At 40.3% G+C, this 18,782-nt stretch overlaps 1 protein-coding gene and 1 long non-coding RNA gene across 2 annotated transcripts in view; one reads left to right on the forward strand and one right to left on the reverse strand.

Moving 5' to 3' along the window:
• DYNC1LI1 (dynein cytoplasmic 1 light intermediate chain 1) overlaps positions 1 to 12,894 on the reverse strand; it is a 30,126-nt gene extending 17,232 nt beyond the window's left edge. The window contains exons 1-3 of the mRNA XM_084902215.1: positions 12,558 to 12,894; positions 12,247 to 12,320; positions 173 to 289 (exon numbers count right to left, since the gene is read on the reverse strand). Coding sequence (XP_084758341.1) covers positions 173 to 289; positions 12,247 to 12,320; positions 12,558 to 12,703 — 337 coding nt within the window. The 5' untranslated portion in view covers positions 12,704 to 12,894. The remainder of the gene's footprint in view (positions 1 to 172; positions 290 to 12,246; positions 12,321 to 12,557) is intronic.
• Positions 12,895 to 12,991: 97 nt separating this feature from the next.
• LOC311631752 overlaps positions 12,992 to 18,782 on the forward strand; it is a 37,003-nt gene continuing 31,212 nt past the window's right edge. Inside the window, exon 1 of the long non-coding RNA XR_014796644.1 lies at positions 12,992 to 13,487. This is a non-coding gene — a long non-coding RNA (uncharacterized lncRNA). The remainder of the gene's footprint in view (positions 13,488 to 18,782) is intronic.

Here is an 18,782-nt window from a genome sequence, read left to right on the forward strand (position 1 = left end):
ACTCTATGACTCCCAATCCCAAACCAATAGATATGACCAAACATAACTATTTACTGATTGGCATGATATAGTAGGACTCTTAATGAAAAATGGCACACTCGAGACTAATATGAGCAGCAGTGAACCTTGGAAGGAGTTCAGAAAACTTAGGTTACAAATAGATGATATTCACCATCCCTGTCTTCATCATGAACATTTAAGTACAAATATTCCAATCCTCTTCCTTTCTTGTATTCCTCTATTCCCTGAATTTTTCTTATTAAGCTTGTTTTTCCAGCTCCATCTTCACCTGTAAAAAAAAGAAATCTTTTTAATTATAATATGGAACACACATACACGCAAATGCTTTCTGTTGCTAAGTGAAAAACCTAATTGGAACTAGCTTCAACCAGAAAGGTAATTTGATGGAAAATAATCAGGAAACTATAGAGTTGAAGAGGCAGACGTTGCCTCCAGGATTTTCTCTCCCAGTGTCTCTGTTTCTCTTGTTAAGTCTCTAGGACTATCCTATTACAAATGGCTTCCTCTGTGGGTATTTTTCAGGAAGCTCAACTCTTATGTCATCATAGTTTAATTTATAAGGAACAAAATACCCTCAGCTTTCAGTTTGAAGAAATCCGAGTAAACACTCTTAAAAATATTAATAACAAAACACTCATATCATTTAAACTTGGCACAAGTTTTAAAAGTTTAAAACTAGGCTAGCTATCCAATATTTTGGTAAGAATTTTTTTAAATTGTGAATTTATTTAAATACTACATGTTACCGTTTCATAAACTTATTTTTATTAGCAATATTATGTTAACAGTAGTTTCTTGGATCTAAGGACTTATTCCTGGAGATTCATGAGTTCTCTGAGAATTTAAAAATTGTTTTCATTTTCATGTTAAGTTTTTTTTTTAATTATATATATATGTTAGATCTTCTGAATGACCATCTTTAAATCTAAATGCTGCAACAAGACTGCAGTACCCACCTCTGCATTGGTATTTATAACCCTACTGTGTCAAGCTGAGACAGAACAAGTATGCCAAACTAAAAAAAATGTCATAGAGCTGTCAGTTCTATATTCAGTTGTAATGGCCAGACTGGTTCTTTTTATGAACCACCCTCTAACACTTCATAGCAATAAATAGCTTTAAATAGATAATAAAGAACTTTCCATTAAATGAGTACTTATTTTTTAGCACTATTATTGCAGTGTACTATTAAAATGGCCCATCAAAAAAATAGATTGGGTTGTAAACATTAATATGCATGATAATGACAATGATTCCTATGATGATCCATAATGCTTAAAAATGGAAATAATAAAGTAAATCAGGGAAAAGTAAAATACATAAATATTGATGTCTACTATTAAACCCAAATGGCATTTAATTTCAATAAGACATCATTTGTTTTATACATACATATATATATATATATATATATATATATATATATATATATATATTAATCCTCACCCAAGGAGTGGGGATTATTTTTCCGTCAATTTTAGAGAATGGCAGAGAACACTGAGGGGAAGAAAGAGAAACATTGATGTGGGATCAGTTGCCTCCCCAACTAGGGGCAGGATAGAACCTGTAACCCAGGTACATGTCCTTGACTGAGAATCAAACCTGAGACCATCCGGTGTGCAGGCTGACACTCTAACTACCGAGTACACTGGCCAGGGCAGCTCTATAGTTTTAATGGCATTTAATTTATAATTCATTTTAGCTTTGTAATTGTCCAAGAACTATAAACAAAAAGAATTTGTTTCTATTCACCTCAATAGGCATGAAAATGAGACATAAAAATAATTTAAATCACTGGGTAAAGAGGTCTATGAAAGCCATTTAAAGAGTCTAACTAGGCAGAGTAGAGGCCTCTTATGGCCTCTAATAGTTTCACTATTCTGTATGGACTACAATGTTAGATACATTTCATTATACTTGTAAACTATGGACTGCAGGTGATAACTGAAAGGTTAAAGTGAATAGGATCTGTCTAACAATAACGTGTCAATGTCAGTTCATTGATTGTGATAAAGGTAATAAATGCGATAAATGTAATAAATGCGACACTGGGATGTCGATGATGGGGGAATGTGGGAACAGTGAATATTCAGAAACTCTTTGTGCTTCCCACTCAACTTTCCTGTGAATCTAAACCTGCTCTAAAAAATAAAGTTTATTAACTTAAAGAAGTACCTGAGCCTGTTGTAGAAAAAAAAAGAATCATGGCTTTTCCTATGGCAGGTTACTTTCCTGAAAGGAATCCTCTGAGTGAAAATGGCACCAACTGAAAAATGATTATCCCACAGAAACAATGTTATGTACTGCAAGCAAAAACTTAGTGCCCAGATTTATGATAGAAGCTTACATCAACAATAGAATACTCAACAAGAATTTTCTTAAGTATATATAGATCCATAAAAATAGGCAGTAATTATATTTAACTTCATTTAAGTTGACACAAGATTTACCTTTTTTTTTTTTACCTTATTTCTTTAATTCTCAGTTTAGATATTAGAAAGTAAAAGGATACCTTAAAAACAATAAAATAAAAAAAACTTCAGATGAAGTGGGGACCCTGGGATGGACAAAAAAAAAAAAAAAAAAGGAGGGCCCTGACCGGTTTGGCTCAGTGGATAGAGCGTCGGCCTGCGAACTCAAGGGTCCCAGGCTCAATTCCGGTCAAGGGTATGTACCTTGGTTGTAGGCACATACCCAGTGGGGAGTGTGCAGGAGGCAGCTGATAGATGTTTCTCTCTCATCGATGTTTCTGGCTCTCTCCCTCTCTCCCTTCCTCTCTGTAAAAAATCAATTTATATATATATATATATATATATATATATATATATATATATATATATATATATATATATATTTTAAAGGTGAAGGAGGTTAAGAGATGTAAATTTCCAGTTATAAAATAATTAGGTCCTGGGATATAATGTACATCATACGAAATATAGTCAATAATATTGTAATAATTTTGTATGGTGATAGATGGTTACTATACTTATGGTGATCACTTCATAAGGTACATAAATGTCAAATCACCATGTTGTACATCTGAAACTAATGTACTTCAATAAAAAAAGAAAGAGAATAAGTACTAGTATACACATCGCTGCACATGAACTCCAGGAGAATCTTCATGCATGACTTCAATATACCTACCACCTATAACCTAGTGACCCCAGATTTCCTTCCAGCCCTAGCCTCTCCTGAACTGCTTGCTAGCTGTAACTATTTGGATGTCCCATAAATACCTCAAAATCTCAACATGCACAAAAGCAGTATCATTATTTTGGCACCTTTCCCCAACACACTCACTTATATAATTACTAACATAAGACTCCAACCTCAAGGCCTTTATAGCCACTGTTTCCTCTACCTAGAACAGTGGTCGGCAAAACGCAGCTCTCGAGCCACATGCCTCAATCAGATTGAGGACGTTTTTAGCAAAGGCCAGCTTAGGAGTACCCTAATTAAGTTAATAACAATGTGCCTACCTATATAGTTTAAGTTTAAAAAACGTGGCTCTCAAAAAAGAAATTTCAATCGTTGTACTGTTGATATTTGGCTCTATTGACTAATGAATTTGCTGACCACTGGCCTAGAACATGCTCTTTTCAGAAATCCATATGTTGTTTAACCTTCTTCCTACCTTCCCCAACCATCACTTCCCTAACCACCCAATTTAAAATCACAACCACCCGACATTCCTATGTGCCTTCCTGTATGTTTTATTTTTTTTCATTGAACTTACGAACATAATACATATTTTACTTAGTCACTCCCTACCCCCAAAAGCTCCAGAGGAACAGGCATTTTGTGTTTTGTTTGCTGCTGCAGCCACAGTGCCCAGAGAGTGCCTGTGACTAAATCAGCTTTAATGGCCAAACCATTTAAGAAACAAAAGTCACTGAATTCCAAGTTATTTATAAAACAGCACGTGGTACCTAATAGTTTGAGGAGTTAAAAGAAAACAACAAACTACATATGTACTTCATTTATGCAATTAATATACCTTTCAAGTGGCAAGTAGTGCAATGGAGCCTGAGTGATTTCAAACATTGATGAAAGAATTCATCAGCCGATTGTCAATCAACTGTAAGAAAGCTTTTTCTTCAGTTCCTGGGCCTTCAGCTGGCAGTGAAACAGACATACCAGCTTTACACATGCCAGCCAAATAGTTAATGATCTGTAAACATACACTTCCACAAGCAGAGAGTACCTACTTACACAAGCTAATGTAAAAGTCCTTCTAATAAAGCAAATAATCCTTTAGAGATGATGTTAAAATTATTCTCTAAATATTTTTATCTAAATTTGCACTTATACTAAATTTTCTTAAAGGGGGCATGCAGGAGGTAGCTGATCCATGTTTCTGGCTCTTTCTCCCTCTCCCTTCTTCTCTGAAAAAAAAAAATCAATAAAATCTATTTTTTTAAAAAAGGATATCTTTAAAACAAATCAAAACATTTCATTAAATCAAATTCTATTCTAATAAAGCCATTTTCACGCCCTCATCCCAGTGTTGGGAAATTTTTCCTATAAAGGACCAGGTAGCAAATATTTTAGGCTTTGCAGGTTACATAAGGTCTCTGTCACATATTCATCTTTTTGTTTTCCCCCAACTCTTAAAAATGTGAATAAACAAACCCCATTCTGAGCTTGCTGGCCACATAAAAACAGCATACAGGCCAAAGCATGTCCCAGTTGGGAGAGCAAAGGAGGAAAGGCTTTTTAATCAGATTACAGTGAAATTCTCCATAGCAAATAAACCTGTATTCCAAATTTGTCTGAACCCAGTCCAAATTAGTCACTCTCTGTGAGCCAAGTATAAGATCCAAGTACTTCAGTTTTACCATAAAGCAATAACAGCCATCAATTCTCACTTCTTCGCTCAAATTTGAAAGCCAAATTAATTGTAAAAGAAAATCTCCTTAAACAATCACCAAAACAGTATAGGAAAAAAGGTATGCTCATAATACTGTTTTATCTCCCCAACAGATCTCTAATTCAACAACAGGATGTAATGTCCATAAACTTTACAATGATAACTATCAAACAGATTAAAAACAAGAAGATTAAGATATAATTTCTAACTGCAACATTGTACCATTATTTGAATGAACCTGGACAAATCAGGTATTTCCGTTTGTGTGTCTCCCCGCCCTAACCCCCCAAATAGAGGTGGTAAAACAAGACAATTCCTATGGTGATGGATTTAAAGTTCAATAACTATTATTATTCATTACTTCTTGGTCAATGATATATCAGAAATAAAATTCCTTTACAAGTAAACTGTTTTTGAAAAGACATAAAAACATTAACCATGTGAAAATGAGCAAAGCAAAACACTTAAGTATACATTAATAATAGTTATCTTGAACACTTCAATGTATGCCACTGTTTGAAGTGTTTTGCAAACATCCCATATAATCCTCATGATAATCCAAAAGGTAAATATTATAGTCTGAAAGATTAAGCAACTTGCTAAAGCACATGTGTCAAACACAAGGCCCGCGGGCCAAATCCAGCCCGCCAGGCCTTGCAATGTGGCCCGCACCGCGCTGTCATCACTGCACTCCGCTGTCAGTTTATGACACTGTCAGTTTATGACTGTTCAGTAAACCATTCGGCCCGCGATTTAGGCTGGATTTTAGATTTTGGCCCCTTCTCTGATTGAGTTCGACACCCCTATACTAAAGAAAGGTTATGGTCTGAATCCAGCAATGCTGCTAAACCCTATGACACTACCATTGTTCCTGGAGCAACTTCTAATCTTGACCAGTTTAAGATTATCAGGGTTGAAAAGGTAAAATTAAACAGTACTCTGCCTTCCTTTTCTCCGTACCTTCCCTGTTATCCTGAGGGCTAAAGTACTATACTCTTCTTGCTCCACACAGGTCTGTGTGCCTGATGCCTGCATTCTACATAGAACTTTGATTCACATTTCCATACCTCCGTTGGATACATTATGATTCATAGCATCATGATAATCATAGTCAGAACAGAGAATTCTAGCCTGCCATATTCCTTCTTTATCCAAGTGAGATATCAACATTGTAAAGTTGACATTTTTGATTTGGCCTTGCATGACATAAAGTAAATCATCCTCTTTTATCTGAAAACTCTGATGACAAAAACTATGAGGGGTCTTCACTGGAACTACTTTTGAACACAGACCTTCTGCATGACCTCCCATAGGTTATCGGATGATCCAGGCAAAGGGGGGGCTTTGGTCTGCTCCCCATTTCACAAAGAGTGTCCCCTCCCTTTGTGTCAGTCAGCAAGGCTGGGAGAGGCTGTTGTTAACTAGCTCCAGCATCTGCACCTAGTGGCTACAGATAAACATTTATGCATTGCTGTTCAAGACTACATCTTTCCAATATGTTAAGGAGTGCCTGTATAATGGAAAGTTAGGCAAACCCAATTTTGAATCCTAGCTCACCTTAAAATCCACTTGTGTAAAACAGTGAACATGCTACATAATAAAACACTTATCAGAACACCCAAGTAACAGGAATAATACCTGTTTCCATCCCATTGGCTGGCCAAAGCCCTACCTTTGAATACCATCATTCAGCAATCCACATTACATTAAGAAAAAAAAACTTGTACTTTATCTTTTCCCTCAGTCTCACAGAATGACTAGACATGAACTGGGAACTACTGTTTAATTCAACAAACATTTATGAAGGCCAATAAATGCTAATCCCAATGGTTAACAGTTCCTATACTCCCGAAGGTCAAAGTCACACTAAAGCAATCATGTTTAATCAGATTTTATATATATTCTACAATTAAATTGCCTTTATATTAAGTTGGCAATTTTTAACCTACCTACCAGATAGGCAAAGATTAAAATGAATAATATTCAGCATTGGCAATTATGCTAGACAAATACTCTCAATTACTGATGGTAGGAATGTAAATGGTACGACATCCCCAGAGGACTATTTGGTAATATATATAACGGCTTAAAAAGATGTATACTTTTGACCTAGCAATTCAACTTATAGGAATTTATCTCAAAAAATACTGAGCAAATAGAAAATGAAGTATAACAATAATAATCTGCCAATCAATTCTTATGGTATAGCCATAGATGTTGTTATTCAGTCACTGGAAGGGAGAAATCCATATCTTCTGCCAATTATAACCCTGATTCATAAATTTTAAAAATCTGATTTTAAAACAGTATATAAGGTGTGAATAAGCCTGTTTTGTTTAAATAAATACACACATAGAAGAAAAAAAGTGATTATCTCTAGATGATGGGATCATACATCATTTTGATTTGTCAAATTTTTCTCTCTAGCAAAAAATAAGTGACACCTTTATAATGTAAAATAATGAGTCCTAATTTTGAGATGAAGATGTTTTAGACATATTTTTTTTAATTCCTTTAATCCCATGAAGTATGAAAGAATCTCAATGTGCAAGTCAAGAGCTTATTATTTGCCCACAATCCCCTAGCTTCAAAAGGTAGGAAGGCTGACTACCAGACGCGGTAAGGACTCCACCAACCTGAGCTGCCATGGTCCTTTTCACCAAGTTTTTACTGCATCACGTTCCCTTGTCCACAGCCACCAGTGTTTTCTTCTCCCCATTCTACTTAGCAAAATTTATTCAGATACCACCATTTCATCAAAATAATGTGACCCTTTTACCAATTATTTCATGCTGACATATTTGATTTTTGCTACTTTGAATCTTTTCCCACAGGAGTTTATAAGCTCCTGGAGGGTAGGGACCAAGTCCTAGCCATGTTTTCCCCACATGACTCAGCAAAGTATTTTATGCACAGCACGTTCTGATGAGTGTTTGATGAATAAATGAATAAAGAGGTAACCTTTCTAACAGCTACTGCTCTGGTTTTACAAATAAAATAAAGCCCAAAAAGGTTAGTTCATGGTCACTCACTAATTAATAAAAGATTGAGTCCCATGCTGAAGCTCTTCTCAGTTTTGCATTTTCAAAGCTAATTTTCTTTCTTTTTTTAAAATATATTTTATTGATTTTTTACAGAGAGGAAGGGAGAAGGATAGGGAGTCAGAAACATCGATGAGAAAGAAACATCGATCAGCTGCCTCTTGCACACCACCTACCAGGGATGTGCCCGCAACCAAGGTACATGCCCGTGACCTGAATCGAACCTGGGACCTTTCAGTCTGCAGGCCGACTCTCTATCCACTGAGCCAAACCGGTTTCGGCAGGCCAGCTAATTTTCATTAATTCATGATACCTCAACTCAGAAAGTGAGATTAATGTCCTATCTATAAACCAGGGGTCCAGGTCTCTATAAGTTATTTTAGTAGACAATGAAGTCAGTTAATCTACAGCAATGAGATTTTTTGCAATGAAACTGATACAACAGAAGAATCAGATTAAATTCCTTAATAACTGCTAAACACCTTCTTACGTTTCCTACAAAGAGAGCTCTCTTTTCCTCTAGGGAGACAGTCCGGCGTATAGGTTAAGAATGCAGACTCTGGGTCCAGGCTGCACAATTTAGAATTCTTACGTTGCCTCTTTCTGGCTGTGTAACCTATGGCAATTTAATTAATAGCTATGTGTCTACTTCCTGATGTTTAAAGGAAAAATCAGACTATGTAAACAATCATACATGGCTAGTACATGTAAGTATTCTATAAATATTAGTCATTATTATAATTATTATTTCCCAAAGGGAGTTTTCTTATCAAAACATGGGAAAGTAACTAAGATATGAATAAAGTACTCTTATAAAAGCAGCTATTAAAATGTAATTACAATCACTGTAGTAAAAAATTGATTAAACATGAAGGGTAGCCGAAACTGGTAGAGCATCGGTCTGCGGACTGAAAGGTACCAGGTTCGATTCCGGTCAAGGGCATGTACCACCTTGGTTGCAGGCACATCCCCAGTAGGGGGTGTGCAAGAGGCAGCTGGTCGATGTTTCTCTCTCATCGACGTTTCTAGCTCTCTCTCTCTCTCTCTCTCTCTCTCTCTCCCTTCCTCTCTGTAAAAAATCAATAAAATATATATATATATTTTTAAAAAGTCCCTAAAAGGACAATTTATGAGTCAAATCCTACTAAATAAACATGCACAAACACACAAAAAAAAACATACAGAAGACGTTTTGCCTTTAATGTTCAAAAACAAACTTTGCAGAAGCTCTTTCTCAATGGTTAAACACTAATGTCACAGTGTTTGGACATTCTGATAGGGGTCAGGCCTAGATAATTAAATGATTGCTTAAACACAAGTGACACAGCCAGAGTGGTGTCCCTTAATAAGCTTCATCCTAGAATTCCACAAATATTTGGATTTCAATTTCACTCAAAGATAACCTTTTTTAAAATCCTCACCTGAGGATATTTTTTCCACTGATGTTTAAAGGAAGTAGAAGGGAGGGAGAAGGGGGGGAGAGAACCATCAATGCTAGAGACACACATCTGTTGGTTGTCTCTTGTACACACCCTGCCTGGGGTCCTGGGATCAAACCTGTAACCCAGGTACTGCCCTTGACCAGAATCGAACCTGACAGACATCCTTTGGTTCAAGGACCAATGCTCTCACCACTGAGCAGACTGGCCAGGGCCAAAGACAGCCTTTTAAAGTTATCCAGTAGGAAGAGTACATAGCACTCTCCCTTGCAGGAACTTCTATCAAGTTAGAAAGTCATGCCAGAGTCACAGAACACAGGATCTTATAGCTATGTGACCTTGGAACACTCACTTAAAAGGTCTCTAAAATCATTACCTCATCCAAAAACTGGTGCTAACATCTATCTCCCGGACTTATTTTTTGGGGATGGGGGGAGAACAAGGAGAATGAAGAGGAAAACTAAGATTTTATGAAAATGCTTCGAGAATAGCTCACACATCGCCAATCCTGACCCTTTCCTCCCATAGGCAATGGGAGAGGAGGACAAGTAGCAAGCTAAGGTTAAACTGCCATTTGTGTCTGGGATACATTAAGCTTTGATCATCATTCCTATTCTAGGCTGTTTCTGGAAATGTAAAACCTTGATATAGTCTCAGATTTGGTTTTTTAAATATGGGACTCCAGAGATCCCCATAATTCATGAAAGCCATATTAGGGCCAATCATCTTCCCGCCTAACAGTCTCAAACTCATAACAAAGAAAACCACAATCCCTATTTATATATTTATTCCCTCAACCAGCACAGACTGAATGCTACCATAATATGTGATAGTAAAATGTCTTTAAGAAATCTTTAAATGGGAGGGGGGGCAATGTTAAAATATGTACACAGATAATAATTGAATAAAAAAATAGGAAAAAAAATAAATCTTTAGGGTTATTTTAGGAAATTAATCATATTTCTACAATCAGTACACAAATCTATTACCTTCTTCCAAAGCTAAAAAGACTTTGATGAAAATCCCAATATACTCAAATAAAAATTTTGCATTTCAAGCTTGTATAACTTGATACTAAATGGAGCTTTATAAACTATTAAGCTCACACAAAAAAGGAAATTTAATCTATCCTAAGTATGGAGGAATGGAAGAGTCTGGGGCCTCTAAATACACACAGTCCCATGCACTGACCCAGTGTCAAAAGCAGGTGTATTTTTTTAAAGCATGCTAAAAAAAACAAACATGGTGCAACTTCAGTGCAAATCAGAAACATCAAGAAATGAACAAAACTGTCACTTTTGTTCCATGACAAACAGAACCATCCAAGTAATATCTAATGCACAGGAATAACTGGGAGGAATTTATAAAATGAAAACAAAATTCAGGAATCTTGTCTTTACAATGGCAATATTTGAAAAGAAGTCTTATTTAAAGTAATTAAATATAATTCACTTCAATGAAGTCATTAAGTCCACTCTAATATGCTAATCAATAGTAATTTGTTTAAATTCGTAAATTTTACAGTATTTTCTGGATTTTTTATTTATTTATTTTTGCTTTTGGATCCTAATCTATCCTTGCCAATATAAATATCACTGATGCAGGCACTAATTCAATTTTTTTTAAAGAGTTCTGATAAAATATTTTCTGATCCAGTTAAAACAAATCCACCATAAAAAGTCACTGTGCTGTTATTACTTGACCTGACCATAGGAGGTAGACATTATTCTTTCTACAACATCCATTTTTTAAAAGATGAAGAAACTGAGGTCTATAGATGTAAAAACTTGCTGAAGATCACTCAGCTAGTAAGGTAAAAACGAATTTTTCCACTAGTACGTGTAACCTTTAAAGAACAGAACTTCAATAATCACATTCTAGCTTGGCAGCAGTTCATGCAGAAGTGACTTGCTTCTATCTAAACACTCCTATTAAAAGCAGACCCTTTCAAATAGATTTGACGTGTTTCCTATTTTTAGATGTACTTAGCAAAAACGTCTTGAGACATCACTACCAAACTTTTAAAATAAGCCAATATATATAAAATAGGGAAGAAATATCTCACATAAATGACTCAGGAGCCACGCCTGTAAAAATTATGAACCCTGTGAATTGTTGTCCTCTACCCCACCCCCAGGATCGATAAAGAAACAAAAATACATAACTTCCAGAGAACAGAAGATACACACAGAACAAGCAGGAGAACTGAGACATGAGACCATTCTCCTTCCGTACATCATCCATGTGGCCCGCGGAACTGAACTCTCAAAGGTGTCCTGGTGCCATTTATAAATTTCAACAATTGTTAAGCGACAGTTAAGGCAGCTGCAACATGAGCCCATGGTACGTGGGAGAAGAAAAAAAAAAAAAAAAGCTGAAGAAGAACATTTACCCCCCGAGCACCAGGTCCCAGGTCTAGCTTCTCTGTCAATTATACAAAGAGTCGGCTATTAAATATTAATGGCATTGCCATTTGCACTGGAGCTCTTTGAAGGAAGAGCCTCCTGCTACCGGTTTTTGTTATGGAAAGGGGGAAAACATCCTTCTTTTTCTAGATACACCCTAAGAATTGCTCCGATAGGCTCTATCGGATTCCGTCCTTGCCAGAGGTGGTTGGTGGCTGGCAGGGCCTCCCCCACATCCAGAGGAGGGAGAAGAGCCCGGGAAAGGGCGGGTCCCGGCAGGTCCCAGGCCAGGGGGTCCGGGTTCTCCGGCTCCCGCAGCTGTCAGACCCAGGCCGGCGGCGGCGGGCGGGGCGGGGCGGGGCCCGGGTCCACAGTCCGCACAAAGCGAGCCGGCGGCGGGCGGCTCGGACCCCGGCGGGGCGGGGCGGGGCGAGAGGGTGCAGGGAGATGGGGGAGACACTTACCCAACAGCAGGACGTTCTTCCCCGCGGGGAGCTTCGATCGCGAGCGGGTGGAGACCTCGCTGAGGATGCAGGACCTAACGGGGAGCAAGGCGCAAGGCTGAGGCCAGGAGCTGAGGCCACAGCGCGGGCGGCAGGGACGGAGGGAGGGAGGGATGGACACGGCCTCGGCGCGCCTGGGCGGGGGCTGCGGAGGACGCGGTGGCCTGGGCCCGGGCGCCGAGCTCGGGCGGGCACGGATCCCGAGGCGCCCGCCCGCAGGGCCGGGAGCGAGTGCTCAGCGGGGACCCAGGGAAGAGGGGTGGGGTCGTTACCAAAGGTTCTGCCCGTCCTCGTCGTCGCCGGCGGCAGCGCCGCCGTTGCCCGAGATCAGCTCGCTGGCCAAGGAGCCGCCCGTGTAAGTCGAGGCTAATCCCGGCGGAGAAGAGCCGAAGGAGCTGACTCGCCCCACAGCCGCCATCTTGGTCGGGAATCACACCACTCCCGGCAAAGCTGAATGAGCGAGGCGGCCGCGGCGGCGGCGGCGGCGGCGGCAGCGGCGGCGGGAACCCGGATATGGAGCGTTCGGCGCACGGGAGCGGGGCGTGGCCTGTGGGGGCGGAGTCCAGGCCCTGCAGGGACTGAGGGAGGGCGCGAGCACGGACTGCGCGTGCGCCACAGGCTGGCGGGCGCAGGGGGGGGTGCGTGCGCATGCGCGTGCGCCGCGTACGGCCGAGACGCCCGGTGTGCGCTGCAACTCCGGCTCCGCCGAGCTCAGCACGTTGACCTGCTTCGCGCCGCCCCGCTCTCAGCCCTGAGCTGCATCTGGGCGGAATGGGGTGTGTCAGGTGAACAGGGCTCCCTCCCAGCCTTCAGTTGGGTCCACAAACGCCGCAGCCGGCGTGGAATGCCTGCGCTGCCATGGCCGTTCCACCGTTCAGGCTCAGCGCCTGGTTCCCAGCCTACGCCTGGGCTTCCCCGGCGCCTCCAGGGAAGCGGGCCGCTCCGCTGCAAAAGAGGCCGCCGTTGTGCATAGCCCGGGGTCTGCAGTATTGTTTTGGTCCCGATCTCTGCCTTCTCAAGGGGGGCAACGTATTCCTCAAACCTTTGTCTTCCCCCCCGCCCCCCCAAATCAGGAGCAGATTCCCCCAGCTCCTAAGCAGCAGCATGACACACACAAAAAAAGTGTGTTGGCGAGAGACTTTGTTTTCATGGCCAGGATTTTGTAGGAGATGCTCCTGATGAGATTCGAAAAGATCCACTAGGTGAGTTATTCATCCCTCCAAGTCAACAGACGTTTTGTTCAACACTTACCAAGCTAGGCGCAGTGGGTCCTGGGAATACACAGATGGAAGAGAAGTAACCTAAAAGAGCTGTAAAAAAAAAGCCCCCTTTTCTCTCGAAACTTGACTGGTTCAAAATATTTGAATATCGGTCGCGCCCCATGTCCAGAAAGAGTTGTCGGGTTAAAAGGCGCTATTCTGGCACACCTTAGAAGAGCAGTCGCTTAAAATAATCTGGGCTTTGTACATTTTCACTGAAATGTACTTGTCTTTGAAGATCACTTGATAATAGATGACCTCATCCGTTCTGTTAGGCTAGTGAGAACATCCACAGCTACAGACTGCTATGCGTGAGTGTTGCAGTTAGCCTGGATGGCTTTGGAAGCTGGCAAATCCGAGTTCTGTCTTAGCTCCATCAGTTACCGGCAACGTAACCTTAGACAATTTCCTTAACCTCGCCGAGTCTCAGTTTCCTTAGCTGTACCATGGGTATAAAAGGACCCAGGATTGTTATGAAGGTTAAGATGATTCGGGTAAAATGACCTAGACCAGTGACTGACACATTTTAAGAGCTCAATACATGTTTATGATTAGTAACTGAAGTTTACCTTTCAAACCTTTGATATCTGACCAAACACACACACACACACACACACACACACACACACACACACACCCCGGAACTGATGGGCCTAATGAACTCCTGCAGCTAAAACTCTTCATGTTTTTGTTTGTTTGTATGGTTAGGAAAGGAACCAGAACCCTGCCTTGGAATCCCAGGCGTTCTATGGTGACAAGCAGGGTGGGGACTCCCAGGGGGAAGCTGGGACTCGAAGTCACTGTTGTAAAGAACTGTGTAGTGCAGTTGGCCCCTCAGAGTCAATGCCCTGTCAGTACTTTATTCCCCCAGTCATCTTTTTTCCTCAGCATTTCCCCCCTCAATTTTGTTTATATATAGAGTTGTCAGTTCCATATCATATTTACGTATTCTGGGAAGTATTAATTTTATAACAGTGTCAGGCTGCTAACGCCCCATCACTTCTAGATGCCCAGCTTATATTGAGGCCAAAGTTGTATTCATTGTGGTTTTATAATATCCATACCCATCATTATTCCATTAAGATAGCTGTCAAGCCGAAACTGGTTTGGCTCAGTGGATAGAGCGTCGGCCTGCGGACTGAAAGGTCCCAGGTTCGATTCCAGTCAAGGGCATGTACCTTGGTTGCGGGCACATCCCCGGTAGGGGGTGTGCAAGAGGCGACTGATCGGTGATTCTCGCTCATCGATGTTTCTGACTATCACTCTCCCTTCCTCTCTGTAAAAAAAATCAATAAAATATATTAGAAAAAAAAAAAAAAAAGATAGCTGACAGGAGCCCAGCCAGCATGGCTCAGTGGTTGAGCATCAACCTATGAACCAGGAGGTCACAGTTCTGTTGCCAGTCAGGGTACGTGCCCCGGGTTATGGGCTCGATTCCCAGTGTGGGGCATGCAGTAAGCAGCTGATCAATGATTCTCTCTCACACTTGATGTTTCTGTCTCTTCCTCCCCCTTCCTCTCTGAAATAAATAAAAATACATTTTAAAAAATAGTAAGAGCCCTACCTGGTTTAGCTCAGTGGACAGAGCATCAGCCTGCGGACTGAAGAGTCCCAGGTTCAATTCCAGGCAAAGGCGCATTCTTGGGTTGTGGGCTTAATCCCCAGTAGAGGGCATGCAGGAGGCAGCCAATCAATGATTCTCTCTCATCATTGATATTTCTATCTATCTCTTCCTCTCTGAAATCAGTAAAAATATTTTTAATAAAAATAATAAATAATAGTAAATAAAAGAATAATCCATGCTATTACACTGAAAGCAATCCCTCCATTTTTGCACTAAATTCCATCTCCTCAACTCAAGGACATTTTATCCCTCCCTTTAACAGCAAAACTCTTTAAAATAATTGTTTTTATTGACTATCTTCAATTTCCTCCCCCCTTGCCCTTATAACCCACTTCAATCAGATTTTTATCCTATGACGCCACAGAAACAGCCCTTATGTCAGTGACCTCCTTGTTGCTAAATCTAATGGTAAATTCTCCATCCTTGTCTTCCTTGACCCATCAGCAGCACTAGACACTGTTCATCACCCCTTCTGAGTATCCTTCTTCGCTTGGCTTTCTGGTCACCATATCCTCTTGAAGTTCTCTTCCTGCCTCACTAGCTGCTCCTTCCCAGACTCCTTCACCATTTCCTCCTTTTCCTGACCAATTAAAGTTAAAGGACTCCTGGGCTCACTCAGCCTTTGTTCCTCTTCTGTACCTACACTTACTCCTTGGGTGACCTCCTCTAGTCTTATTACTTTAAATTTCATCTCTGTGATTAAACTTCCAAATTTATTTATTTTTTTCTTTATTGAATTTATTGGGGTGACATACTAGTTAACAAAATTATAGGGTTCCAGGTGCACAGATCTACCATACATTATCTGTAAACTGTATTGTGCTTTCACCACCCCAAGTCAAGTCTCTGTCAAAACTCCAGCCCAGAGTTCCATCTGGAACTCCAGACTAGTACCTCAACTGCTTATTCTGCACCTCCACTCAGATGTCTGATAGTGTCTCAAACTCAGCATGCTCCGAACTGAACTACTTCTTATCCCTGCAAAAGGCCTTTCCCACTAGGTAGCAACTCTTTGTTGCCTAAGTATTTCTCCCACCTCCCACATAGAATCCCCTTGGAATCCTATAGACTCTACCTTCAAAATATACCCTCAATCCAATTTTTTATCATTCATCCACTGATACCCCCCTGGTCTGAGCTATCATTTCTTGCCTATATTACTGTAAAAGACTCTTCAACATGGCAGCTAGAGGAATCTTTAAAAAATATAATGCATCCGAAACCAGTTTGGCTCAGTGGATAGAGTGTCAGCCTGCGGACTGAAAGGTCCCAGGTTCAATTCCAGTCACGCACATCCCCGGTTGGGGATGTTCAGGAGGCAGCTGATCGATGATTCTCTCTCATCGATGTTTCTAACTCTCTATCCCTCTCTCCTCTCTCTTCCTCTCTGTAAAGTGTGTGTGTGTGTGTGTGTGTGTGTGTGTGTGTGTGTATATATATATATATATATATATATATATATATATATCTCCAGATCTTGTAGCTCCTCTATCCAGAACCTATAATGGGCTCCTTATTTTAATCAGAGCAAAAGCTAAAGTGACCCATGAGCTGTACAGGATCTGGACCCATTGGCTCTCTGAATGTTTCTGCTCCCCTTTCTCCCTCAGTTTCTCCTATCCAGCCATATTGGCCCCGCTCTTGTTCTTTAAACAATCAAATAGAGATTTTTCTTTCTAGTGTTTTCTCTGAAGGGAAACACTAGCTTATTCCCATGCCTATTTCCTTTTCTTTTGGCTTTGGCTTTTCAGCTGACATTCATATAAACTGTGATCGGCAGCATTTGGTGAAGCAAATCTCACCTGAAAATCTGTTAGCTAACTCGCTCTCCTCCTGCAATGTTTTTGCTCAGTTTTCAGCTTCTTGATAAGGTCTACCCTGACCACTCCAGTTAACACTGCAACTTGAACCTTTATCCCTGGAATTCCAGATTCTTCATATCTTGCTTGCCTTTTTGTTTCCCATAACATTTATTGCCTTCTAACATTAGTATATAATGTACTTATTATTGTGTGTGTGTGTGTGTGTGTTTGTTTTTTTAAAAATATATTTTATTGATTTTTGTACAGAGAGGAAGGGAGAGAGAGAGAGAGACATCAATGAGAGAGAGTCATTGATCAGCTGCCTCCTGCACACCCCTTACTGGGGATATGCCCGCAACCAAGGTACATGCCCTTGACCGGAATTGAACCCTGGACCCTTCAGTCCCCAAGCCGACGCTCTATCCATTGAGCCAAACCGGTTTCGGCGTGTGTGTGTTTTAAAAGAAGTGGATACACACAAAAAAAATTCTTCACTCCAACACCTGAAAGCTCTCATTTACAATATTTTAACTATTTTTTAATATAAATCCTTCTAAAATATATTACACATTTCTCTTGCTACGTTAACAGGTAATATGAACACAGATTTTTTTTATTGGAGGCTCTGGGTTTCCTTAGGTTTATTGATAATAGTAACTTGCTTTCATAAGGAAGTGCTTAGATACTGCTGGGATGCCCAGCAGTGTACCCCAGATGTCTTTTTCATTTTTGTTTCTGATTTAGCTAAAAGCTCTCATTTACAATATTTTAACTATTTTTTAATATAAATCCTTCTAAAATATATTACACATTTCTCTCTGGGGAGGGAGGGTATGTATGGGGGGGGGGCAATGTTAAAATATGTACACAGATAATAATTTAATAAAAATAAATAAATAAATAAATAAAATAAAATAAATAAAATATATTACACATTTCTCTTGCTACGTTAACAGGTAATATGAACACAGATTTTTTTTATTGGAGGCTCTGGGTTTCCTTAGGTTTATTGATAATAATAACTTGCTTTCATAAGGAAGTGCTTAGATACTGCTGGGATGCCCAGCGGTGTACCCCAGATGTCTTTTTCATTTTTGTTTCTGATTTAGCTAAGCCTCAGGGCCTGGAAGTGGGAAATGGGATGCTAGCCAGAAAAGAGACAGCTCTATCTCTTTTCTGGCTTTCTATCTGTTGGGAGTTACACCTCTCTCTCTCTCTCTCTCTCTCTCTCTCTCTCTCTCTCTCTCTCTCTCTCTCTCTCTGTCATCATCATCATCATCATCATCCCCTGCTTACTCATCAGCTTTCTGAAGGCCATTTCTTTATCTCAAGAAAAGTGGTCGTTTGGCAGGCACAGAGCTCCGTAGAAAACTGGCTTGGGAGGGGAGCTTTCTGGAGGGCTGAAAGGGGGAGGGGGGGGGTGCCGGGTGGTAGAGACCACTTCCTCTTTCTATTGGGGATGTTTCCTTCTATGTTTGAGAACTAGGACAAGGCAGCCACCCCTTGAGCAGTTTCCTGTTGTACCAGCTCCCACAGGCTGCCTGCCTCCAGCAGATTTTCAGATAAGACTGACTTCACCCACTGTGCCAAATGCTGGCAATCACAGTGGATATAAATGCCAGCTGAAAAGCCACAAACCAAAAGAAAAGGAAATAAGCAAGGAGTGTTTTCCCTTCATAGAAAACACTAGGAAAAAAAATCTCTATTTGTAGGTCTAAGATTAATTTCACCCCCCTCCTTCTTAAAAAAATCATTAGAATCTACTGATGTATGTATATGTGTGTGTTTGTGTGCAAGCATACTTTAGGATTA

Source organism: Pipistrellus hanaki (assembly GCF_964339955.1).
Source record: "Pipistrellus hanaki genome assembly, chromosome: 13".
Classification (NCBI taxonomy): domain Eukaryota; kingdom Metazoa; phylum Chordata; class Mammalia; order Chiroptera; family Vespertilionidae; genus Pipistrellus; species Pipistrellus hanaki.